The sequence below is a fragment of the Ziziphus jujuba genome, chromosome 10, assembly GCF_031755915.1.
Source record: "Ziziphus jujuba cultivar Dongzao chromosome 10, ASM3175591v1".
Classification (NCBI taxonomy): Eukaryota; Viridiplantae; Streptophyta; class Magnoliopsida; order Rosales; family Rhamnaceae; genus Ziziphus; species Ziziphus jujuba.
In genome coordinates, this window is record NC_083388.1 from 9,219,499 (window position 1) to 9,246,202 (window position 26,704).

General features: G+C 31.2%; 2 protein-coding genes across 4 annotated transcripts; one reads left to right on the top strand and one right to left on the bottom strand.

Moving 5' to 3' along the window:
- Positions 1 to 1,011: 1,011 nt before the first annotated feature.
- Positions 1,012 to 7,776, bottom strand: LOC107411038 (factor of DNA methylation 4). 3 transcript variants are annotated; one of them, XM_025071240.3, is made up of 7 exons: positions 7,630 to 7,776; positions 4,157 to 5,103; positions 3,860 to 4,041; positions 3,136 to 3,204; positions 2,759 to 3,040; positions 1,941 to 2,180; positions 1,012 to 1,525 (listed from the first exon to the last, which is right to left on the bottom strand). In XM_025071240.3, coding segments are annotated over exons 1-7 (1,953 nt in total). In that variant the 5' UTR covers positions 7,632 to 7,776; the 3' UTR covers positions 1,012 to 1,294. The 3 variants fall into 3 exon arrangements, with proteins under 3 accessions (XP_024927008.3, XP_015874033.3, XP_024927009.3); XM_016018547.4 differs by having other exon boundaries at positions 1,941 to 2,156; positions 7,630 to 7,773; XM_025071241.3 differs by lacking the exon at positions 7,630 to 7,776 and adding an exon at positions 6,370 to 6,894.
- Positions 7,777 to 24,431: 16,655 nt separating this feature from the next.
- LOC107410975 (flowering-promoting factor 1-like protein 1) lies at positions 24,432 to 24,926 on the top strand. Its single transcript, XM_016018475.4, has one exon. The coding sequence runs from the start codon at positions 24,521 to 24,523 to the stop codon at positions 24,893 to 24,895; it is 375 nt and encodes a 124-aa protein (XP_015873961.3). The 5' UTR covers positions 24,432 to 24,520; the 3' UTR covers positions 24,896 to 24,926.
- The last annotated feature ends 1,778 nt before the right edge of the window (positions 24,927 to 26,704 follow it).

Sequence of the window (26,704 nt, forward strand, 5' to 3'; positions counted from 1 at the left end):
TTTTTTTTTTTTTTTTTTTTTTTTTTTGTTTTTGTTTTGGGGGGGTGGGTTGGTGTTGGTGTGGGGGGGCGCCGATTATTACAGCCCTAATCAGCCCCTTTAACCAAGATCAAAATAGTACATGATTTATATAGTATATTAAATATATAAATGTACTCTCTCTAATTTTTATTATAGATCAGATGTAAAGGGGAGAAAAACTCTAAACTACATAGTAAAGTAGTCATTGAAATTCCATCCAAAAAAATAAAAAATAAAAAGTCATTGAAGTTATACAACCATGTGACATCATCGAATTTCTTCCTTTATTTCTCCATCTATTTTACATTTTAAATTTTAAACTCTTAATATAATTATAAGGGTATCGGTTGACGATAAATAATTAGTTCTAGTGGTTAAATATTTCTATTTATATTCATGGATAGATTGTAATTTAGGTAAATTGTTTAAAAAAAAAAAAAAAATCTCGGTTGACAATTTACATTTGGCAATGACCTATAATATTTAATGCAACAAAATTTAAACAGGACAAAATGTAAAATGAATTTAACCATTTATCACTACCAAACACCACAGAAAAAAAGAAAAAAAAGGTACTTCTCACACCAAACAAAAAATAGGAAGTTATCTATAATTAAGCAATTGGCATTTAAAATCGAAATTTAAGCAAGAAAATTATACGGTATTAGGTACATTCTATAGTTATAGCAACGGCATTCAAATCAAAATTAAATAATTTATGGCTATGAAGTTATCTAAATGGGAATAGATAATTTATGTACAAGAGAATATTTGACCTTTTTACATTTGCATTAATTTCAATTTACTCTCATATTTTCAAAATTACAATTTACATTCTTACAAAGGATGTAGATGAAATCATTTTAAAAGGTGTGAATGAAATAATAAAGAAAAAAAGATGAAAACTATTTGAAATCTGAAGAGAAATTATTGATATATTTGAAACTTCAAAGATTAAATTAAAATTAATACAAACCTGAGGAGGAGATCTAGATGAAATATTGCCTTTATTTATATAACAAAGTTCAGGTATTTATATTCAGATAAAAGCTATCTAAATAGACCTTTTGTCTAAAGTTAAAAAGTCTTAAAACTAATCGTTAAGTTTACAAGCAATCCATATTTACATAAAAACAAGAAAAGAAACAACCCCTTGCTTTAACTAATACTTGCACATAATGAAGTAAAAAGACGGAATAAAAATCAGTCAAGCGGTAACCTGCACATATAGTCCGCCGAATCTTGTGCAAAACATACTGAACGTGGTAAATATTCAGTGTCTTTTCCGCTTGTAAACTTTCCATTGTTTCAGAACAAACAATATTCCCTCTTTCAACGATGCCTTCCTTCCTTCTTTGAAATTCCAGAGATCCAGAATTGGATACCTACCACTTGGATTATACTCGTTCAATTCTTTCAAAGATGTTAGCACAGCATTAAAAACTTCATCGCCAAACTCATCCTTCAAATGCTTCAATTTTTCATCTTCTTCATTGATTATTTCCTGCACAGCCATGTCACCTAAATTGTAATTATATATTTTTAAAATTTTTTTTTTAAAAAAAATTTAAAGAGAAGTATTGAGTAGGGCATTGATGACAAGGATGTAGCAATTAATTTAAATGAATGATAACCGGGACAAAAGAAATGTGTATCGAAACATGTAGAGGGAAGAGCTAGGGAGCAATGACAAGGAATACCCCCACCACCATCCTCATAAAAAACTGTTCCACTCAACAGTTTAATAGACAATTTTCTTGCCTAATATGCGAATCCAGATTACTTGAATCCTTAATCAGTTGATAGTGCTTTTAACTCATGTTTCCATACAAGACCAAGACTAACAGAAAAGGGATGCTGTAGCCAACCACAGAATTCTATTGAAAGAACTAATTGTTCTTGATTGCTAAAATTCGTACCTTAGCGTTGCAGTCTTTATCCATGATGACCTTGAAAGGATGCCAACTTGGATCCCGAAGATTGTCTTCCCAGATAGAACATAATTCTAGTGTTTTCTCTTCCACTTCTTCACTAGTGTACTTTATCTTGGATGCAGCATGGAATGGCTTAATATCCAGGTCACCCATTCGCTTAATGCCAATGGTTATATTGCGGGTCTGCAATTCCTCCAATCCCTGAGAAGCATGTGTGTTAAACTTCTACGAAATGAGAACAACAACAAGAGATATTTGATTAGAACACATCTAATAATAGAAACGTTGATTGAGGAATTAAATATCTGACATAGAAAGCCGCAATAACCTATTGCCATCTTCCTAAAAACAGAGTCCAGATCGTCCAACCAAGCATATATCCCTGGTATTTAAATTGTGATTAAAAACCCAAAAGTGGAGAGATGTTGAATTTGTTATCCTTGAAACCTCACAAGCCAAATTGGGAAAGTTATGCATGTTCAATTCATATAGGGCATTCAGAGGATTGAACCATGTGATCCTATAGATGTAAAAAATCAGAATGCGGCTCAATGGAAATGAACTTCAAAACAATACATGCCATTTACATATGCCATTCAAAGATTCCGATAATGTAATAACAGAATATGGTGACATAACAAATCAAAATGTGATATCAGAGATGAAGATTGAAACTAAAAATGCTAGCAGGTTCCAATTATTAAGGCATATCTGTAGTAGACATAAAGATTCTTCCATAACAATTTATTGTGCAACCACTCACATCTTACATAAAAGAAACCGAGGAGGAAGAAAGTACATACATTAATTAATTCCTTCCGAGCTTCCTGCAGTTCATCGTTAGTTTTGCGTTCCTTCACAATGAGTGCTTGGTTAAGCGCCTCTACACCATCCAATTCTTCTATCTTTTCCTTTAAATTTTCTTCAATTTCATCCATCTTCTTCTTAATTTCCATGTCCTCGTCCATGTGTTTCATCACTTGTAAAGCTCCTCTCATACGCTCTACCTCCAATTCCAAGGCTTGCTTTGTATCAAGTTGCTTTTCCAATCGAATAATTTTTTTACGAAGTTTTTCCTTTTGTCTCTGCCAATGGCAATTAACCACCCAAAAAAAAATGGAAGAAAGAAATTAACTCGCTTCAATTTATAAATATTTGACAACCCTTAGGGAAAGCCCACCTTTTGTTCTTCAGCCAACTTAAGCATCTTTTCATCAGCCTTCTTTTGCTCCAAGGTAGCTCTCGCATTCTGAATGAAGAATTTGTTTTTTATTAGATTTATTTTAAATAAGCTAAGATATAAAAGAATTACAAATAGCACCAATTTAGCCAACAGTGAGAAGAGATCTGAACGTAATCACATTAGCATCTTACTTAAAGAACAAAAGAAATTCAAGCCCAAGGTATTAATTAAAGCTTGTAAATGGAATTACTCGTTTGCCACCTTGAGGGACATTTCTTTTGTATTACTTTTTCCCCCATAGGACCTTAAGGTAACTTTCAACTAAATAGAAAGAAGTAGACAGCTGATAACCATCGCAGAAGAAAACTGTTGGGAATGTTCAAATTTCCTATTTGCCTCTCCATTTTTCCCTCTCCATCTTCCTATTTCTGTTTGAAAATATCAAGATTAACCAAACCCAGGAAGCTGACTACTTCAAACTGATTAATATTAGGTTCTATTAACATACTGAATTTTTTTCCTAAGGGACGAAAAGCCCAGGAGAATGGGACTGCTATTAACATATATCATAAAAATTTAATGGATTTCCAAACAATGAACGCCCCAATCAATTTCCTTTTCCAATAAATACTTTCAACTAATTTTGAAAAACTAGCATATGCAGTATCTTAATCAATGCTATAGATATCTGTTACGATTAAAGTGGTCAGAACAAGATTACCATTTCCTTCTCACGAGATAATCTCCTTATCTCACTGTCATTTTGTGCCTCTCGTTGTCTCAATAGCTTCTCCTGCTGTTCCAGCTCCTTTCTTTGATCTTCCAAATGCAGGGTAGCTTCATTATGCTGTAATAAGATCTTCTCAAAGTGGTCACGTCCTTCCTCTTGCATTTTTCTTATTTCTAACATATAAAGAAAAAATTTAAATGAAGCTACATTAGAGAATGACTAGAGGAGGTTTAAATTAAAGTATATTCTCTCTAGTAAAATTTAACAAATATGGGGGAGGAAAAATACCTTCATTGTAATGTTTTAACATCTCATCTTTTTGCTCCACTAACTTGTTTAGAGATACACTGGTCTCTATAAATTTGCTAGCTATCTCTTTGAGGCACTGCTCCTTGGTGCCCAAGGTGTCAGTTAGGTTGGAAACAAGCTTTTCGTTTTTCCTTTTATCATCTGCTTCTAAGTCAGAAACAGTTTTCAAATCCCCCTTTTTACGAAGATGATCACCTATAATATCCATTGATTTATAGTCATCCTCTCGGGCAACCCATCCAAATAGTTTCTCTCCTCGATTCTTCTCTACATAATAATCTCTCTTCCCACAATGTTTGACTTCAAAGCTCTTTTCAAACGACATTGCATTTTTAAAACCAGCCCAGTCCTTGTTAAATTCAACAATTGCAAATCCTGAATGACCCTTCCAGCTCCACAGAGGATGAACCTTCACAGGGTTAAACCCTTCTCTCATCAACTCATTCCTAAGTTTTGAACCACTTTCCCCAACATGCCGATCGTCATCTAATGTAGTTTTAATATTTGCCAAAATGCCCATCCAGGGAACAACAAATAATTGATCACGATCATGCTCACGATCACGATCACGATCACGATCACGACCACGTACATGTTCATGGCATTCAATCTTAGGGGGAGGTTCTGACCTATCCTTGAGATCAAGATGCCTTTTTATATATCTCTCCAAAGCGAAGTGTCTGGCTTTCTCTTTTAAGCTACTGCTCTTTGACTCTCTACTGATACGGGCAGCATGCCGGAGAAGCTCTTTCAAGAAGTAATTTGTTTTACTCTTCTCAGGACAGAATGGACATCTATATGTTGAGTTAGAAGCTTTGACCTTGAAGGTGCCATTCTTTAATTCTTCATAGCATCTATACTCACAGTCCTCTAAATCAGATTTACTTATCTTTGTTTCCTTTATTGAACGGTGAGTCATCGTATACCTGAAATAAGAAAGAAAAGAATACTAAAGATCCAATTTTATAGATTATTCCTTTCCAATATTCATATTTCCTTAACATCATATGATATACAGTCACCTTAAACTGGTTTTAATATACAGTAAAAAGCAAGTATTCAAGAAAATAACAAATCTAGATCAAAATCAGGACTACTAACTGTAGATATTACACTCGCAAGCAACAACAACAAATAGAACAAAAATACAGTTCCCTTGCAAATGGATGATATCCAATCAACGTTAAACAAACTTTAAGGTATGCAAAAACTTCAAAGGTTCAACATATCATTCATTGAACATGCATTAACATGTGGTCGATGAACTTTAAGTTTTTGTTTGTATACGCATTTCATATCTTAAAAAAGATTTAACATCATTGAAACTGGTGCAAGGTTGTGCAAACAAAGATAGAACAACAATTCCTGCAAAATGGACACCAACTTATGTTCAAATATGAACTTAAAAGTCATTATTAAAGGGCCATTTATAATGGAAGCTCAAGTTTTGCAATACCTTATAATCATGCCAGCCAAAGATTTACAACAAAATTTGTTTATTGAAGCATTTCGGCTGTAAACAGTTGTCTTATAGTTAAAGCCACTCACTGATATCGACTATAGAACAAAACCAAATAGATTAATGCAAATAAGATCCATTCTTGAGACTTCAAAGTATAAATTGCACTTCCCTAATTAAAGATATGGAGCAAATAGCTGCAACCTGTAATCAATTACTTTCTCTTCAATTTAATTTCCATTACTCAAAAAATCAATTTGCATTTGATGAATACTTAGCCAACTCATTGCATTAAATACAAACTGTAACTCAAAGTGAAAAGCGATAGAAACCAAATTCACTCAAATAAGTTAAAAAAACAAGGGGGTCTTTAAATCAAAGGTCAAGAGGAAAAAACGACTTTAACAATCTAAATTTTATAAGATACATTTTAACATACCACATATAGCATTAATTTCTAAAATAAAATGTGAAATTAGGAAGATTATAAAATTGCATTCCTCATAGTCAACAGAATTAGGAACATTATAAAGTTAGAAAGCCACGTAGCCACCCAAAACATTCACAAAAAACCACGCCATATACAAAGAAGAATCATTGAACCTGATCATTCAAACCCAATACCCATTAACTTGCACCTAAATGCACATACCCATTACAGAACTTAGACATTCACAGAAAGAAGAAAAAATGAATAAAAAAATAAAAAACCCAAATACTGCACAACTCATACCTGAAAGACTGTAAAAACCACAAGCTGCGAGAGAAGGGTTCACTGGTTCCTCCAGTAAAGGGTCGGTGAGTTGCCGATGGGTTTGGGAGACGACGGCACGACAAAAAAAAGAAAAAAAAAAAAAAAAGAAAAAAAAAAAAAAGAGGAAGCGTGGTTTTAAACCAACAATGGAGGAAGGGGGTTTTACAGAGGGCTTGTTGTTCACTGAAAGATTTGGATGGATGAGTCAAGTGGACGGCACTGATTATGGTTTTCAGAGCATCAATGTCCGATTAGAGAGAGAGAGAGAGAGAGAGAAGGTAGAGAATGCTGAAAATGTAAAAGACACTCCGTGCTAAGTAAAGTTTGAACGAAACGCGTTTCCCACTATTTCGCTCCCTTTACTGGAAAGAAGAGTCGCTTCACTTCACTTCCTACACTGCAATTTTTTGGCACTTTCATGATACGTACGGAAATGGAAATGTCATAAACCCAGCCACACTGCGAGAGTAATATTTCATGATCTACTCGCCAAAATGATTGGCTACCAGTTTTGATCATTTGCATTATAGAGCGCGTATTCAATTTTTGTAGTGTGGCTCTCTTTGTGGTGTACTTATTGTCCAATCCACTTGGCACGTCCCATTTGGCATCACCACAATTAAGGCAATTTTTTTCTCTCATGGTCAAAAACAAATCAACTAATTAATATTTTTTTATTGACCAAATATATAATATATTTATGATCTTTAACTTTTTTTTTTTTTTGGCTGATAAAGTGTAGACAGAAGTGCCATGGCACGGACCAGTTCGCACCAAGCGGACTTTGACGTTCGTTTGCTTTTCTCCATTGAATGAAACGGTGCGTTGGCGCCTCATTTGAAAAAAAAAAAAAAAAAAAAAAAGAATCAGGTAAGAGGGATTTAATTTGGCCCCTGTATCCTCTTAAAAACCACAAAACTAACCGAATATTAAGGATTCAATTTTTCATTTTCCACCCACCATCTGTCTGATTCTAAACAAGCGAACAACATCTCAAAATAAGCATTTTAAATAAAAAAATAAAAAAATAAACGCACTTTCATTTATAATTGACCAAGATTTGAGACAAATAACACCAAAAGCAACAGAAAAATTAAATCCCCAGCATTCGAAATGATAATTGACCAAGAGCTGATAATTGACCAAAATCAAAACCATGATCCCAAAAAAAAAAAAAAAAATCTAAGAGCAGAGCGAAAAATGCAGAGAAAATGCAGAGTGAGAGAGAAGGAAACTTACATAAGATTAGAGAGGAAGGAAGAGGATGGTGAGCTGCGGTAAGCTGTTGGGCGGCAGAGAAGGAAAACTGGTAGGTGGTGAGCTGCTGGTTTAGAGCTTTAGGAAAGAAGAGGATGAACTGCAAGAAGGGAAGAAGGAAGAGCTGCGTTTTTTTTTTTTTTTTACCCAAAAGAGGTGCCAACGCACCGTTTCAATATCAAAAGAAACTTTTCAGTTCTTTAAATTATCTCCAAGCAATTTTACTTTTTAAAACTAATTTAATATAAGAAAGCATTTGAAAAGCAAACTGACAGATAAAAATAATTTAAATTTAAAAATTAAAATTACTGTTTATTAATTCTTTTAAGTCACATCCGTAAACGCCTTATTTTTTAAACCAATTATACAAAAAATTTATAATTTCATAATTTAGGATATATATATATATATATATATATACCTTTGTCTGCTTTTTGGATTTCAATCCAAACTAGTTTTTTTTTTAATTTTTTTACATAGATATTGAAACCAATGCACTTCAAATTATATAAATTTTATATTTTACATTTTAAATAATTTTTCTGACTAAAGATGTTCCTTTATTCATAATTAATTTAATTTATAAATATCCAATCCAATTCAATTAGTAATCTATTTTATTTTTTCCAATCTAAATTGAATGGGTCTATACATACATAAAAATCAGTACAAACCAATCTAACTAGTAATTGGTTAAAATCAATTGGGATAATCAATTTTAAACTTGGTTTTCTTTTTTTTCTTCGTTTAATATTTTGGCTTTTTTAAAAAACTTTAGAGTTTTGTAAATTTTAAATTTTAGAGAGTAATTTTGGGCTTTTAGCCTTTTTCATTCTCTAGAATACTTAATTTTTTTAATGGATAGATTATTTAAGAAAAAAACTAATACAGAAAAATTCATAATTATTAAACCTAAAAAACAAAACAAGTAAGTTCAATCTTAATAATAAATAAAACTTTACATTGATCATATTATAATCATACAACCAACCAATAAAATTTCTAATAATAATAAAAAAAAATTTAATCAATTTTGTTTGGATCGATTTCATTGAATTTTTATGTTATAAACTGAACCAATAATTGGTTTTTAATTTTAAAATTGATTGAACCCAATTATACTAAAAAAGCCGATCCAAACAAATTGAATTAGAATGGATAAATCAATTTCATTGGTTAGTCATTTTTCTCGCTTACACCTATTTCAAACGTTTTGCACCCTAAACTAAATTAATCGTTGTACCATTGATCCTTTTCTAAATTTTTTGTCAAACAATCAACAAAATAATCATGTACATGGCACATGACTTTGATACAAGGTAACTTTTGTCTTTTCGCACCCTTTATTCTTAGATCCAATTTTGCTTCGGGGCATAAATCTAGAAAACTGCCATACGTTATGACGATACAAATTTATACAATAACTTATAAATTTGAATCTATAATATTAAATTCAATCCGTATCAATATCATCAGGGAAGATCCATTAAGAATTAGTTGTGTTAAATTTTGATTTGGCGTTTCTGAAAATAAATGAAATTAGGAGTGAACAAAATCCAAACTGGGCCAACCAAATGGAAACATTTGGTTCGATTTGGATTGGTTTTAATTTTTTTAATTGGGTCAGATTGGTTAAATGTATTAAATAAAAAAACAAAAAAAAAAAAAACAAGATATTCGGTTTGGGTTAAAGGTTGGAAGAAATTTTATCCAATCCAATCTACACCAAACCGATCCTTACCCAACCATTTTGTTTTATATATAAAATATAGTATATAAAATAAAACAAGTTTTAAAAATTATTTTTATTAAATTTTGTAGGCCCTTGATTTTGCCCCATCTAATTTCCACCATTAGATTCAATCTCATATCATAAAACACATTTGAAAGTGGAAACTCTAGCAGCCACCACTCCACGGTAGCCATTAAACTCCCAAGCAACGCCACCACTTGAGCAGATAAATCGCGCCCACCCCTCGCCACCACCTGCAATGCCACCAATCAATCCCGTGGCCACAAGGTACAACATTATCACAAGCATCCCCCACGACCATGAGGCACAACACCATCTCCACTAGCCATCACCAAATCGCTCTCCACAGTCCTCACCATCAGCTGACTTTGCCGGTGGTTCATAGCAATAGTCCCTCACCCTTCTGATGGACGACTCTCTTATAGGTAAATGGGTATTTTCTCAATACTGATAAATTGCAATTTGGAATGTTTAATGCTACTAAATTCTAGTTGTTTCTTGTTAGAACCCTAATTACCCAACCAAGCTTATCTTTAACTGATATAAAAAGAAATAGATAATCTCATCAAAGATTGATCAATGGCTTTTGAAAATTATGTGCAGGAAAAAGCTGCAGTAATTGTGTTGGTAGTGCCATTCCTAGCACAAAGTCATATGAACCAGCTTCTGCAACTCTCCTATCTCACTTCTTGCTATGATATTCTAGTTCATTACACTGGCTTTTCATTCATAATTCCAAGGTCAGGACTTGATCAACAAATAATAATGTTCTCATTTCTAATTTTTCCAAATTCCAATTCCATGACTTCCCATTGTTGCCTCCCAATTCCAATAGCAACAACATTTCCTCTTGTACATTTTACAAGCCTTCCTTTCAAGCCATGGGATTCCTACCATCTTTTCCACTATTAGGGGGCAACAGTAACAGGCTATACTTAAGATTAGATAACAAATTTAATGTAATTTGTTAATATATATTGACTTGCGTATACAATAATTAGTATTTGTTTAGACCTGTCTTTAAAGCTATTTTCTATCTAACCAAAAAATTATTGGATGCATCATGTTGCTTTCTAATATATTAAATATTGGCAAGGGTTATCTTCAAAAAAGACCAATGAGTAGTCAGGTGTGGATATGATATTAGCTATCTTCTTGCTTTAAATTTTCAATTTGTTCAAAATGAATTGGTTACTTATATTAGTATCATTGGTACAAATTTTATACATATGTTTGACAATTGAATTGTGAATTCCAAATATATTACAGCTTAGCTGTAATGCAATGGAGATGACATCCTCTTGGTTATGTCTACAATTGGTGACAGTCCTTTTTTAGTCCAACCTCATGATCATGTACGTTTTGTTGTTTCCCAATTTATATGTATAGGGTCAAATTGGTTTTTGCTTATTTTCCCTTAGAACATATTTTATGGAAAAAAATAAACATATTGAGGAACCGAACACACCACTGGTTTCTTGATGTCAATGTCAACACACCTAGTCAAGAGTTTTATTTCTTTAGTATTTATTATGTACTACTTTTATATAATGAAAGAAGCCAAAAGAAAAATGATAGGCAGTATTATGAATTTTTTTTTCTTTTTTTTTTTTGCTTCATGGTCTATCATTTTTTTTCCTTGTTTGGTGGATGAAATCTGATAGCCCGCCCTGAATTGAGTTATTCAACAGAGTTCTTTTTCTTTGTTTTATCCCAAAATCACAAACAGTTATGTGATTATCTACTATCTGGAGGCAAGTTACTTATCTTTTTAGTTAATATTTTTCTCGTTATTTTTTGATCAATTTGTAAAATTTGAAGTTTATTGGAAATGAGAAGGTGAAAAATTACTTTTGGAAAGTATAGTGAAGCTTAGGCTATGAAATTGTTTGCTGCGAAGTTTGGAGATTGTGAAGTAAACTATGTGTGATTTGATTGCTATGAAAATCTACTTGTGATATTTTTATAATTTAGATGTCCATATGGTTAAGCATGAAATATGCTTATACTTTTTCTTTTTTTTATATATGTTTCAATAGATTTTTTTTTTTTAATAGGTTCTAGATGGATGAGGACCACCATGATTTGAATAATATTAATGAATTGGAAGAATATTTAAATGAATAAAAAATAGCTGAGTCTTAACCTTCACAGTCAAATAAACCTTATAAAATCAAAAAGAAAAAACCTTCTAGGGCTCCATCTTTGGTTTGGGAATATTTTGAAAAAATTTCAAATAGTAATCCAAATAATCCTAGATGCAAATGTAAATATTGTGGGGTAGATTATGCATGTCATACCAAGAGATGTGGAACTAATACGTTGCAAAATCATTTAATGAACTAATACAAAAAGTACCCTAATAGGACGGTGGATAAAAAGAAATAAGTTCTTTCTTTTGAAAGTGGTAGTAGTAATTTGATGTCTACAACATTTAGTAAAGAGGCATGTAGGCTTGCATATGCACAAATGATTATTATCAATGAATTGCCATTTAGCCATGTTGAAGGGGAAGGGTTTAGAAAATTTTGAAATGCTTTGTACTTAGATGAGAAAAAAGCTTTGAAGAGTGTGCTTTCATTGAGAAAACAAAGGGTTTGTCTTACGATGAACAGATAAACTTCCATTCAAAATAACAATTATATAACTCTTACAGCTCACTTCATTGATGATAATTGGAAGTTGTATAAGAGAATTATAAATATTTATATTGTCCAAAACCATAAAAGGTGAGACAATTGGTATAGTTATGGAAAATTATTTGATTGAATGGGGTAGTAAAAGGGTTTTCACAGTAACGGTTGATAATACTTCTTCAAATGATTTGGGTATTAATTTTTTGAAAATTAAATTATTGAAAATGAAGTATTTTTTTTTTGTGAGTATATATTGTAAATTTGATTGTGACATTTAGATTAAGGAAAATCCATGATAGTTTTGCTGGAATTCATAATGATGTTAGATATGTTCACTCATCTCCTTCAAGATTAGACAAATTTAACGAATGTGTAGAGAAGAAGAATATTGAATTTAGAGAAATTGTGGTTTTGGGTATGTCTACTAGGTGGAATTCCACCTTTTGATGTTGAACTCGACTTTGAAGTATCAAAAAGCTTTTAATAAGATAATAGATGATGATGGACATTATCTTGGATATTTTGAGGAGAATGAAGTTGGAAGGAAGAGAGCTGGACCACCTCAAAGTAAAAATTGGGATAGTGCAAGGGTTTTTGTGAAATTATTAACTATTTTTTATGAGGTTACATTAATGTCAGGACCCGTCCAGAATTCCTTCCCCGAAACCCTAGACAGCCCTGATCCCAGGGAAACCCTACCGAACCCTCCAACGGAAAATCCGACAGAGCCTCCCCTAAGGGATTTACTTACCACAAATTACCTGCACTGAAAACATACTTCAAAAAAAAAACATCCCCTTATTCCTCCCACAGACTACAAACTGGTTCCACAAATTTCAGCACTTCAAAATAAAACAACAGCAGCAACCCAGTGCAATAAAGAACAATTACACGTCCAAAACAGTATACAGAGCATTATACAGATACATGCGGAATTTATAAAATGACAGATAAAGTAACAATACAAGATAGAGAGGAAAAATGGAAGAAAAACTTCTTGAACCTTTGGCAACGTATTACAACTGCAATAAAAGAATAAACGGATACTGCCGAACTAAAACAGCGAGGAAGATCAAGTCCGCTCCGAGTGAACACCGACAACCTGGTACCTAGAGGAACGGAATTTAAGAGTGTGAGATGCTAATCATCTCAGTGAGCGACCCTACTACTATATAATATAATACCACGGTAATAGGTATATAATAAATAATTATTTGGAATTAATATTTTCTCTCAAAACCCTTACAGTTCTCTCAGTTGGAAAGGTTCCCCTTTTAAAACTTTTTCACAAAACCCTTGATCGTAATCCCCGAAAACCAAGACATCAATTAAATATCAGAAACAATAATAATTATATTTTAATTCCAATACAGTTTCAAAACATTTTATTTTTGAAACACAGTTCTGAAAATCATTTGATGCACCCACTATATACCAGTGGCGCCAGAGTACCCAGCGTCCCGAGGTACTGCCAGACAGGAGGTTATAGAGAGAAACCGGCATACGGTCGCGTGGCGTCCCACTGCGCCGCTGCTAACCTGGTGTCCCGGCCAAAGGGGGGTGGCCGCCCTCTCCGATGGCATCCACAGGACACCCTCATAATATCAACCGCGCGCTACTCACACCCACCTGCGCGCTAATCACATCACCTGCGCGCTAATCACACCCACCTGCACGCTAATCACAACCGTGTGCACACTAACCATATCACATATAAACAGAACACCAGTACGTGCACGGTGCATCTAAAAATCATAAATTTTACAATTTTAAATTATATAACAAATTTCACATTTTGCATAAACATAGCGGGCATAGTCCATCCGCTTGAACCCGAAAATTCTCCATAATTTCTTTATAATCAATACCATAAGTTCCATGATTTTCAAATCCACCAACTCCCAAATCCATCAATTCAAATATCCACATTTTTCCAAGCATAAATAATTTCTCGAAATATCATAATCAAATCTCATAATATTCCATGGACATATTTTATAAAATTTGAAATCACCAACATAACCAAATATTTTCCTTGAAATATTTGAAAATCAAATCGTGCCCAATTTACCATTAAAACCACACCAATTCCAAAATCCTCAAAACCATAAAATAATTTCACATGGCATAAATTTATAAAATGCACATTTTCTTAAATCCAATAAAGTCATAAATAATTCCACAATAAATCCGATAAATATTTGGCACATAGAAATTAATTTCCAAATATTTAAATCACACATAATATATTCACCAATTAAATTCCCAAATTTAATTTGAAGGTGGGTCACTCACCTGTAGCACGCAATTAAACCACGATCCACTACAGGATCAATTCTACGACTCACCGGTGCTCCTAGAACAAAATTCACAGACAGTCAAATAAATTAATATTTTATTCGGATAAATAATACCCGGTACCCGGGGGTCAAACACAAACGATAACTAAAATTTACGAATCATATACCGAATCGAAGCTCGAGTGATGCTAATCACAGATCCGGTCTTAATTTCCGAGGGTCGTACCCGACGGGGTCGGAATTTCGCCGGGAAGCTTTTCGGGTTTCGGCTCCACAATTCTCCCAAACCGTCGCGAATTGGAGGAAATGGATGCCGGATTTGGGTTCAGGAGGTCGAACACTGCGGACTGGAGCTGGCCGAAATTTCGGGTACTCGCCGGAACAGTAATTTCCGACGGGCCGCCACGGTCACCGGCAACCGTCGCCGGCGACGGCGCGTACGGTGGCCGTTGGCTGTGAAATTTTGCAGACTTGTAGATCTTGAGGAGAGCAACCCAACGGGACAGGCGGTGAGCAAAACGGAGGTCGGACGGCGGAGAAATCACCGTTTGAAGATTTCCGGCCCCTCGCCGGAAAACGCTCCGATCCCGGCGCGTCGGTGGTCCGATGGCCGTGATTTTTGGTGGGTTGGCCGGACTTGAGGAGAGGATGAAGGTTAGTTGGCGCATACTGTAGATAGGCCGGAACAGGGTCGATTTGCGGTGGAGGGGAAAAACTCGCCGCCGAACTTCGGAGCTCCGATTCGGGCGCGTCCGGCGGCCGTTCGCCGTGAAACTTGGATGTTTTGCCGGAAAAGAGGTGGGCAACCTGGATGGCCGGTGCGTGTACAGTAACTCGGCCGGAACAGTGCAAAAATTCCGGTGGCCGGCGGTCCTCTCTCTCTCTTTCTCTCTCCTCTCTCTCTTTCTCTCTCTTCCTCGAGAGTTTTAACAAATAAAACCCCTGAGTGATACTGTTCATGTCACGTGGACCAATCAGAAGCTGACACGTGGTGTTACTGTGCACTTAAGCCAGATATATTAAAATAATACGGTACCCGGTGAATTTCAAACGTCCGTAACTTTCTAACCAAATGTTCGATTTAAGCGTGCCGCTAGTCTATGAACTTGTATCGACGAGTACTTTACAACCATACAAGAGTCAACTCAAAATTACATCACAAGAAAAAGTCAACTCCCGGCACCTTTTGGACAGTTTACACTTCAACTTGTTTTGCCCATAACTTTCAAACCGTAGCTCCGTTTTCGACGTGCTACCAGTCTACGAACTCGTGGCATCGTGCACTTCGCCACGGTACCCTGGTCAACTTGAAATTCCCACCGAGTCAAAAAGTCAACTTTTGACCCCTTTCGGTCAACGGTCAACCTCGGTCAACGTGCACGGATTCCGGTGCGATTTGGGACGGGGTGTTACATTAAAGTTTAGTGCCTCTTTAACTGTTACTTCTAATATATGTTTTCATGAATTGAGTTTGATGTACAATGCCCTTGTTGAATGGAGTAATAATGAAAACCATTTGATGGCTCTTATGGCAAAGAAAATGTTAACAAAATTTGAGAAATATTTGGGTTCACTTGGAAATATCAACAAATTGTTACTTTTTGCCGTTGTGCTTGATCCATGATATAAGCTAGAATATGTATCATATCTCTTTGAGGATACTTATAAAAGCGGTATGATTGAATCTTTGACTAACAATGTGAAAGATACTTTAGTTAATTTTTATAACTTCTATAAAGAAATTGATTCTATGAATGAGAGTTCTAGAGTGTTCAATCCCAATTATAGTTAATCAATGTAAGCACAACAAGGTGGGATAATAGTGAATTCATTGGATATGTAGTTAATCAAAATGGGATAATAGTGAATTCATTGGAAATATAGTTAATCAACGGCGTTTGAAGAAATCATAATTTTAAAAAAGAAAAATTGAGAAAAATGTATTGTAAATAAAGAATGAGGTGGATAAATTTTTATTTGATCCACGTGAGGATGTGGAGAGTGAGAAATTTGATATTTTGGCTTGATGGAAAAATTATTACACAAAATATCGAATTTTATCTCAAATTACAAGAGATGTATATGTCATTCCAGTTTCTACATTAGCAAAATCTAACTTTAGTACCGTAGGGCATATTCTTGATGCATTGTGAAGTTCATTAGGTCCAAAGATGATAGAGGTTTTGATTTGTTCTCAAAATTAGTTGCAATCAAATTCTATGATGCATAATTATAAAGTTAAAGTACCAATTTAGGATGTTGCATATTATGATTCTATTAAATCAGATAAGAGTTTATTTTTATTATCTTTCTTAGAGCTTTTTAATTTTTTTAGTAATATTTACAACTTTTTTTTTTTTTACTTATTGATTAATTTAATAACATATATTAATTTGTTTAGTAGCATCTTGTATTACAAAACAAAGTCTACCTCTTCTTAATTGATCTATGATTGCTTTGTAAGTTTATTGTTAATTCCATATCATCAATTATCTTTTAAGTTAGACAATATTTTAGTAATATGCTTAATGTTTATTGATGTTAGTTTATTATATTTAATATTTAGTATTTAATGTTTATTGTATAATTTTAATGTTTGTTGAATAATGAATGGAATATGGCTTGATGAGGCAGTGAGCTTTGCATTGCATATTGTGAGTATGAGATTGTGATTGCTGGTGGCTGTTTATGGAATGGAGAGTGTGGAAGAAGACAATAGTTAAAATAGTTTTTATTTTTATGGATTGTTTAGTTCATTTTGAAATCTAAGATTTCAAATATGGATTGTATTTTATTTTGTAACTAATAATGATTGTAAACTTCTTGTAGAATTTATTTGTTGGTGTATAATATATTTGGATAATTAGGTGGTAGTTGTAGACTTGTATTATAGTTGTATGATTTTTTGTTGTATTATTTCACATATTTGATGTTTAATAGTTAGTTTATTTAGTATGTTTGCTTAGTGGATGTATATTAAAATTATTTTACTTAGAGAATAGTTTGAAAAAGATACTGAATTCAAAATATAAATACATAAATATGATTGAAGATTGATAATTAAAAAAATTTATAAAATTTTTTAATACAAATTTAACCCAAAATATAAAAATTTTATCTTAAAATAGCATAAATAAAAAAATTTGGACCAAAATCCAATATAAAACTCAAATCATGAACCAAATCTTATCCAATTAATGACCATCAATTTGATTGGTTTTTAAATTGTATTTGAAAATCGATTTGGTTCGATTTAATATCCAACCCAAACTAAATATGTCGTTCCATTTTAAAAAGCGTATAAATCTAATCTGATCCGTACTGTGCCCACCCCTAAATGAAACATGAGGTGCATTCAAGCATTTTGCAACAGAGCCTGAGGTGGAATCAAGCCATGGGACTTGCATCTTCTTGTAAATCGGCCATGGAGACCAGAATTTCCACCTCTCTTGGCCTTCCTTCCCAAATCACCACCCAACAACGCCTAATTGGGTAGGAGATCGGATGGTAAAGCTAACAGCCACTCCGATAAGCTTTTTCTTATAGCCATGGATGACAAAACTTTAATGTCTATGAATTCGATTGTAGCCACAAAAGGGGCTTCAAGCTGAAAAAACTTGCATGTCACGCAGTTCCCCAGATACCCACCTCCTCCAATGAAGAGCTGGATGGTAATATTTGAAGACTGCTTCAATTTTTGCTGTGGATTGCTAAAAGAATCTACATTTTATGGCTTTCTCCCTTCTGCCCCCTTCAGTACCTCTGCATCTTTGTTTTGCTTTTTTATTTTTTGTTCCCACTTGTTTTTCATCTCAATTCAATTTGATTTTGTTTCCCAACTGTTATTTTTCGCACATTTTTTTTTCTATTTTTTTGCAAATAAATATTATAAAATATATAATTTCCATTGTTATTTGATTCAAGATTTTGATTGTTGCTTGTAATAGGGCGATGTAGTATGAGCGAGAAGTTCAAAAACAGTAAATTTTCTTGTGGGGCTTTCTTTTAATTTATTCTTTTGTAGGCCTTTTGGGTTACATTGCATTTGAGATGGCTCTTGCAATATTGGATCAATACATTAAGCATATCATGGAATTGCAAGAATTTTCAGTTGTTCCCTTGTAATTTAGTGCCTCTTTTTATTCCCTACATTATTCTGTTAAGTGTTTTGACTAAAAATTTAAAAAAGGATTAACAAGGCAACAATCAGCTTTGTTTGGGGTGCAAAAGTGCAAAACTCGATAATGTTGGCGTGTATAAGTACTAATATCCATTTTTTCTTTTTTCTTTCATTCTTTTTTGGAATCTCCTAATACTAGCTTACTTATTCCTCTTTGTTTTTTCTCTTTTTTTTTTTTTTTTTAATATATTTGTTTTTTTTTTCCTTTTAAACAACACTAAAATATGTAATATCCATTGCTTGTTTACGTTAAAAATACATGGAGGTTTCCACGCAAAAAAGTTCCAATATAGAATAGTTTTTAAAATTTTTATTCATTTCTTGAAAACATAATTTCCAATCAGAATTTTAGAAAGTGTATCTATAATATTTATTTAGAAAGGAATAACATTTCTACGTTATTAAATGGTCATCTTACATTATAAGGAATGTCTTATACCATTTTGCAAAATTGCTTTTCATTTTAAAAATTCAAAAATGATAAAAATGCATTCAGCAGCTATATTTGAAATACAAGATTTTAAAAAACAAAATTGATACATTTTCTAAAATAGATTTATTTAAAAAAGGTCTCAATGAGGTTTTACATTATTTGAAAATTTTTGTTACGTATTTGGAAAATGTTGGGTGGACATGGAAATTTTGAAATTAGGGACATGAAAAAACACTAATATTTATCATTTAAAATACTAAAAAAAAAAAAATCTTTTATATATATATATATATGATAGTTGACATATACCACACACAAATATGTATTATAATTTTTAATAATAAAGATTTTATTCCATATAAGAAATCTACCATGTTTAACATTTGTCAAACACAATTTTAGCATTTTTATTCACATAAAATATATTTAAATATATTGTAAGATATAATTTCAAATTAAAAAATTATACAATCTAATCTTTGACAAATAATTTAAGCCGTCAATTTATCTAATCGAATTGTTTATATTTATCTTTTTAAAAATCCTTAAAATCTCAAATTTATATCTAAACACTATTTGCTTATTTTTTTTAATTGTACGTGTTGCTTGCAATATAATATTCTTCTTTCCTCAGTCTCAATTATCTTTTTTGTCTTCAATCCCCAAACTTTTTTCTTTTTTTTCTTACTCTTTATATATATATATATATATATATATATTTTATTTTAAATAGATCCTTATATTCTTGAAACTCTCTATAATTATAACTTAAACAATTAAATGATAATATTGAAGAATACTTTACAAGATTAACAAAAAAATAATAATAAATAAATAAACACACATATATACATATACAATGAGGTCTGGTCTATAGTGCGAACGTCCGTATTTTGTTATGATATAAATCTCTTCAAATATGATGATTTTTTAAAAAATTATCGTTAATACTATATTGAAATCATTCTCAATACTATATATAAAGATGCCGATTTTTTCAAAAACTTATCGTTTTTTAAAAGATTTGCACTATAACAAAATGTGGAATCCGTACCATAGAATTTCATGATATCTAATATTTTTCATTTAACAATGTGAAATACTTCTTATTATATATATTAAACTTTTTTTTATTAGAAGAGAAAAAGTATACAATTTACTAAAATTAAAGATTAGGAATCTAATAAGAGAGAAAGAGCATTTGAAGTTAATAAGAAGAGAGAAAGACTGATTTTGAAAGAGTAATTTTAATAGTAATAAATAATTTAGATAAACAATAAATTATATTTAAATATGAATGTAAAATATTTAAAGGTTTTAAACAAATCAATATGAACTATTAGATTAATTAATTAAAAGGCTTTGATTATTTATCAAAAAGCTTGGCAAACACTTCAGTACAAAATTTTTTTGAGTTAATGATTACTAACTTGTATAATTAAGGGATGATTATGTGTAAAGATGACAGCGAAGGCAGGTCGGGGGTAGAGGAAGGCCCTAACAATATACCAAAAAGAAGAATTTGATGAGTTCATATTCTCCAGATTCGACTATAAACCAGATAGTGAGGATGAAGAAAAAACAAAGCATAAGTTACCTCTTCTTGTCCACTCTCCATTCCCCTTGTATTGAGGAGTCGAGGCAAGGCGATGATTCCCCGAATTAAAAGGGAACCTTATGCCCCACCCAATTTCCTAATTTAATTATTTCTAAATTTATTTTCTAAATAAATTATTTTAAAAATGTTAATTTTGTGAATAATATATTTAAAAATTAGTTAATATTTTTATATCTTTTTTAAAACAAACAATATTTATGTATATATATATTATATATATAATAAATAATAATAATATTTTATTTTATTTTATATATATATATATATATATATATATGTAAATGGAGTGGAACTATATTCTTCAACCCCACCCGACTACCTTGACATCTTCTTCTTCTTCTTCTTTGTTTTTTTTTTTCCCCTGAAAAATCTACCTTGGCATCCTAATTAACTAACTAGGAATCCCCACTTCATTAAGGACAGAGGCAATACAGGAACGAAGCAAATTGGGCAAATTAGCATGCTAATTATGTGGCGGGTCAAATCCTATTTATGTTTTCTTACCTTTAATAAATAGCACTCCATTATATACATATATTGTCTAGCCAAGGACTCTCTGATTTTATATAGTTGGTTGCCACATCTTATTTAAGATTTTAAATTAAAATTTAAATATTAATTATCAATTTATCTAATAGTTAACCTTTTACCGCATGCTGATTTAACTAAATTGTGAATTTTTTAATAAATGATTTACTATTTTACATATATATATATATATATACAGACATATACATACCTTGTTTATGTTAAAAAGCCATAATGATATAATGAAACACATTCATAAATTTTTTACTCTTCTTCATTTCTTATAAATAAATAAAAAAAGAATTTTAAATTAAAATTTAAATATTAATTATAAATTTATCCAATGGTTAAACTTTTACCATATAAAAGGCTTACTGCTTATATATATATATATATATATATATACACATAAAGTATAATAAAAGATTTACTGCTTTATATATATATATATACACATACACATAGCTTATTTATGTTAAAGCCATAGTAGTATAATAAACACGTTCATAAATATTTTACTTTTTTTCATTTCTTAAAAAAAATACTTTTTGATATTGTTAATAACTATAAATTTAAAAGTAATACAATCTTTAAAACTGTAGATTAATCTTGCTAAATAAAAAATAATAATAATAAACACCATTAAAAAATACAATTTCTAAAATAAAAAATGTTAAATATACACCATTTGTGGGAATCAAATCCACGACCACATATATATATATATATATATATATACATATAGCTTATTTATGTTAAAAAGCTATAGTGGTATAATAAAACACGTATAATAAAGCATATTCATAACCTTTTTTTTTTTTTATTTACTTTTCTTCACTTCTTAAAAAAAAATTGGGATTTTGAATTAAAATTTAAATATTAATTATCAATTTATCTAAGAGTTAATCTTTTACTATATAAAAGTTATTGGTTTAACTAAATTATGAATTTCTTAATAACAGACTTACTACTTTATATATATATATATATACACATAACTTATTTATGTTAAAAAGCAATATTGGTATAATAAAAGACTTACCACTTTATATATATATATATATATACACACACACACATACACATATCTTATTTATGTTAAAAAGTCATAGTGGTATAATAAAACACATTTGTAAATATTTTACTTTTCTTCATTTCTTAAAAAAAATATTTTTTGAAATTATTAATTATTATAAATTTAAAAGTAATACAATTTTTAAAACTGTAGAGTAATCTTGCAAAATAAAAAGAATGAAATGAATGCATTAAAAAACAATACAATTTCTAAAATAAAAAAGTACTTTTTGATATTGTTAATTACTATGAATTTAAAAGTAATAGAATTTTTAAAATTGTAAAGTAATCTTGCAAAATAAAAAAGATGAAATGGACACCATTAAAAAAATAATACAATTTCCAAAATAAAAAAATAAAGAATGAAATGAACGCCATTAAAACAATAGTACAATTTCTAAAATTAAAAAAAAAATGAAATGAACACCATTAAACACATAATACAATTTCTAAAATAATAAAAAAAAACTTTTTAATATTGTTAATTACTATAAATTTAAAAGTGATATAATTTTTAAGACTGTAGAGTAATCTTGCAAAATAAAAAGAATGAGATAAAAATATAAAGAATGAAATGAACGCCATTGAAAAAATAGTACAATTTCTAAAATTGAAAAATACTTTTTAATGTTGTTAATTACTATAAATTTAAAAGTAATACAATTTTTTAAACTGTAGAGTTATCTTGCAAAATAAAATAAATGAAATGAATACCATTAAAAAAAATACAATTTTTAAAATAAAAAATATTAAGTATACTTAGTCAGTGGAAATGCCACTAAAAAATTAATATAATTTCTAAAAAAAAAAAAAGTTTAAAAATACCCCGTCTGTGGGATAATACAATTTCTAAAATAAGAATGATTAAATGTACGCAGTATGCGGGAATGCATTAATTTTAAAAATAAAACATATTGGACATCCGCCGTCTGTGGGAATCGAACCCACGACCACATGGTTAAAAGCCATGCGCTCTACCAGCTGAGACGGCTAATCTATGTGGTAAACTTACTTCACTTTCTAATTTATAAGATTTATTTTTAAACATATGTTGTGGAGATATTATTCTTGGGTAGCTATTTTTACTCTCTATCTAGCTACTGAGCATATACGATACAGAAGAAATAAAATATAAAATATGCTTATTTATCAAAATGATAATATATGTATTTTTTGTTTTTTTGTCTAAACGAAAGTTATATATTAAATTCCAAAAAATAGACAAAATAAATGTTTATTAAAACTATTGAATTATTATTATTATCATTTTGGTAAATTGGAAATTTTGGTTAATTATAAGTATAAATGCTTAAGGATGAAGTATTTTGTTTAAATGTTTGATTAAATTTTCAGTTATTTTGTATTGATTTACACATACCATGATTTTGTTTTTCATTTTAAAAAACGTTTGAAAGTTAAAAAAAAAAAGAAAATAAAAAAAAGAGAGAAAAAAAAAAGGAAGTATAAAAAGACTATACACTTTTACGACCTATGTTGGATTTTACATAAACTATTCAATAAGATAAGCTTTTGAACCAGACAACTAGAGAGATTTATTATTTATCATTATTAAGAATCATCGTCAATGGAATAATGTGATAATTATTAATTAAAGGCATTTAAATTTTTTCATTTAATACCAAAAATAAATTACATATGTAAGTTCTCCATCACTAATGATGTACGTCTGGATTTTCTATCTTTTTTCGTTTTATTTTTGTTCTCATTCCTATGTATAATATTAATCTAATGCCACTTCTTTTAAAAATAGTTTTTACGAAAGTAAAATAAATCAAGAGAAATTTTTTTTTTTTTAATATAAAATGAGATTGTGCTATTTGTTGGACAAAAATAAGGACAGGTTATCTCATCGATGTTAAATAACAACTTTTCACACAATTAAATAGAGGAATTTTTTCCGATTAAAAAAATAGAAGGATTTTCACTTAATTATTTATTTAGATCTTTGATAATATTTTCAAAGGATAGGGTGTCATATGAATTGTGGGGGGGCTATGAATGAGAAAAAGGGGAAAGAAAATATAGGCAAGTAAAGGTCTAATATATGTCCAACCAACCAAACTAGTACAAGTGTCTATTTATTGCAAATCCCCAAAAAAAAAAAAGTTCAAAATATTCTTCTTTTTTATTTGTTTTATTTATTTATTTTTTTTCCTTTGCCGTCAGATATATATATATATATATATATGGGATATTATAGGGAGCGTTCATTTCATACAGAGCCATTGTAATGGTGGCGTTTCCATTTCTCACTCTGCCTGAAATAATCTTAGCTAACCTTTTTTGTACAATTTCTATTCACTCTCATACACATCACAGCTGCCGTTGCCATGTCCGGTGTTTGGGTATTTGACAAAAACGGCGTCGCTCGTCTCATAAGCAACCCGACAAAAGAATCCTTCGAGCAAAAAGAGCCACCCCATCCCGGAACAGCCACCGCTCCCGGCGCTCGTCCCCGGCTCTTGGTCTACCTCCCGGAGAACCACGTAATCCGGTCCTACGCCGAGCTCGAACATCGACTCCTACAACTCGGCTGGACTCGCTACCAAAACTCCAACCGCCCTGACCTCCTTCAGTTCCACCGCTCCGACTCATCTCCACACCTAATATCGCTGCCTATAGACTTTGCCAACTTCAAGCTGCTCCACATGTATGATATCGTCGTCAAGAACCGGTCTTTCTTTGAAGTTCGAGATCCATCATAACTTTACGTGTGTATACATATTAAATTAAACAAATCTATATTCTTTTTCTAAATGACAGACTTCATTCATGCCACTATATATATATATATATATATATATGTAAGTGATTATTATGTGGTTCATTTTTTTGTCTACCTAATTTTCTAGTGCTTTTAATTTTGGAGCTAGTTGAGTTATGCACATCATTAAGAAACAATTACTGGAAGTCTTTGCTAATTCGTTTTAAAACTTGCATGCATGCCTCTCCTCTCCTTGGCAAAAACAACAATATTGAAAAATAATATGAATATTGGTGATTTGTCGGTTAGCTCACCTAGTTTATTTTTTCTTTTGTTAAACTGTCTTTCTAAGTTCGTAAAGTTTCATTTATAGACACCGATTGTATATTGTTCTGTAGTTCCTCTGAATTTAACTTATGTCTAAAAAAATATAATAAAGAAAAAAGCTGCATAATTTTCAAACCGTCAATTTTAATTTTTTAATTATAATTATTATTATTATCAAGCACTTTCATATGACAGTTGACTTTACCTATACGCGTGGGTGTATCTTTAACACTATATATAGAGTATCATTCACTTAAGTGAAAAATTCATAGTCTAGATATGCATAATAATTCCCATAATGTTATTTTTGACACACATATTAGATATTCCGCCCAACGCAAAGGTTGTCCAAATTAGTGAATTCAGTAAACAATATATTAGAGAGAGAGAGAGAGAGAGAGAGAGAGAGAGAGAACAGTAAGAGATTTGTTCAGCTCCGCGGGTAACAGTATATATTTTAACTTTTTGCAGTTAGATAATATAAAGAATAATTAAAAGAAAATTACTTGAGATGTATAGATTCCTGACTACAAGAAAGGCGGTCGAGAATTCTTGTTGTGAACTTAGAATCTAACAAGAAATTAAATCATGAATATTAATACTTAAAGCATTTTTAACGACAAATATTATTTTTTATTTTATTTTATTTATATAAATAATGACAAATATCATTCCTATTTCTAAAATGTAGCATTAACGTAAATGCCAATATGCATTTTAACATGGCCTAATTATTTATTTTATTAAATGTCGCTGGTATAGATTTTTACCAATCAAAAACAAAATTATAGTTAATAACTAAAGTAATAAGCGGTAATGAGGCCCCGTATGCTTTGCGTCATTATTGTAGTGGGATTTAGTACAAAGTTTATGCTAAATTTAACACTAGAAATTTGATATTGTCAAAATTCAACAGAAGAAGGTCAATGTGGAAATTCATAAACGACAATTCAAATGGGCAATGTCATTAATGATTATTTTATTATTATTATTATTATTATCAAAATTGGAGATGCTCTTGCAGCTTAGCTTTTTGCATGCCAGCTTGAGAAATGAGAACGTAGAGGTAGACGGGGTTGGTTGCAAAAGCTGACCGTTTCATGCAAAAGCTGGCGATTTCATGTACTGTAACACACTAAACCGGTCCCGTGTTTGTACTATGTACTACTACCTGTATTAAAAAAATGTCAGATATATCATTAAATATATTATATCAGGGCTGGCTCTGAAGTCTAAGCCTATAGCTCATGGGAGCATGATGATCTCATCCCTATAGACCACCAATCGGGTCAAAAATTAAAACGTCACAGTCTATGGTCCCACTAAATCAGGAGCATGATTATGATCTCCGTGGAGGTAGTAGCTAGCTAGTGATCTGATTTTCCCATCCACAGAGAGAGAGAGAGAGAGAGAGAGAGAGAGAGAGAGCAACCAAATTAGAGGACATAGCGTGCAGCGTGGGAAGAGAAAGATTTAAAGCACA

What these genes read in the sequence shown, in the direction of transcription:
- LOC107410975 (XM_016018475.4), top strand. Translation starts at nt 24,521, where the DNA reads ATGTCCGGTGTTTGGGTATTTGACAAAAACGGCGTCGCTCGTCTCATA.
- LOC107411038 (XM_025071240.3), bottom strand. An exon ending in GTTAAAACATTACAATGAAG is followed by an intron (nt 4,042 to 4,156) that starts GTATTTTTCCTC and finishes TTTATATGTTAG; the next exon opens with AAATAAGAAAAATGCAAGAG. An exon ending in AGTTGGCTGAAGAACAAAAG is followed by an intron (nt 3,041 to 3,135) that starts GTGGGCTTTCCC and finishes TGCCATTGGCAG; the next exon opens with AGACAAAAGGAAAAACTTCG.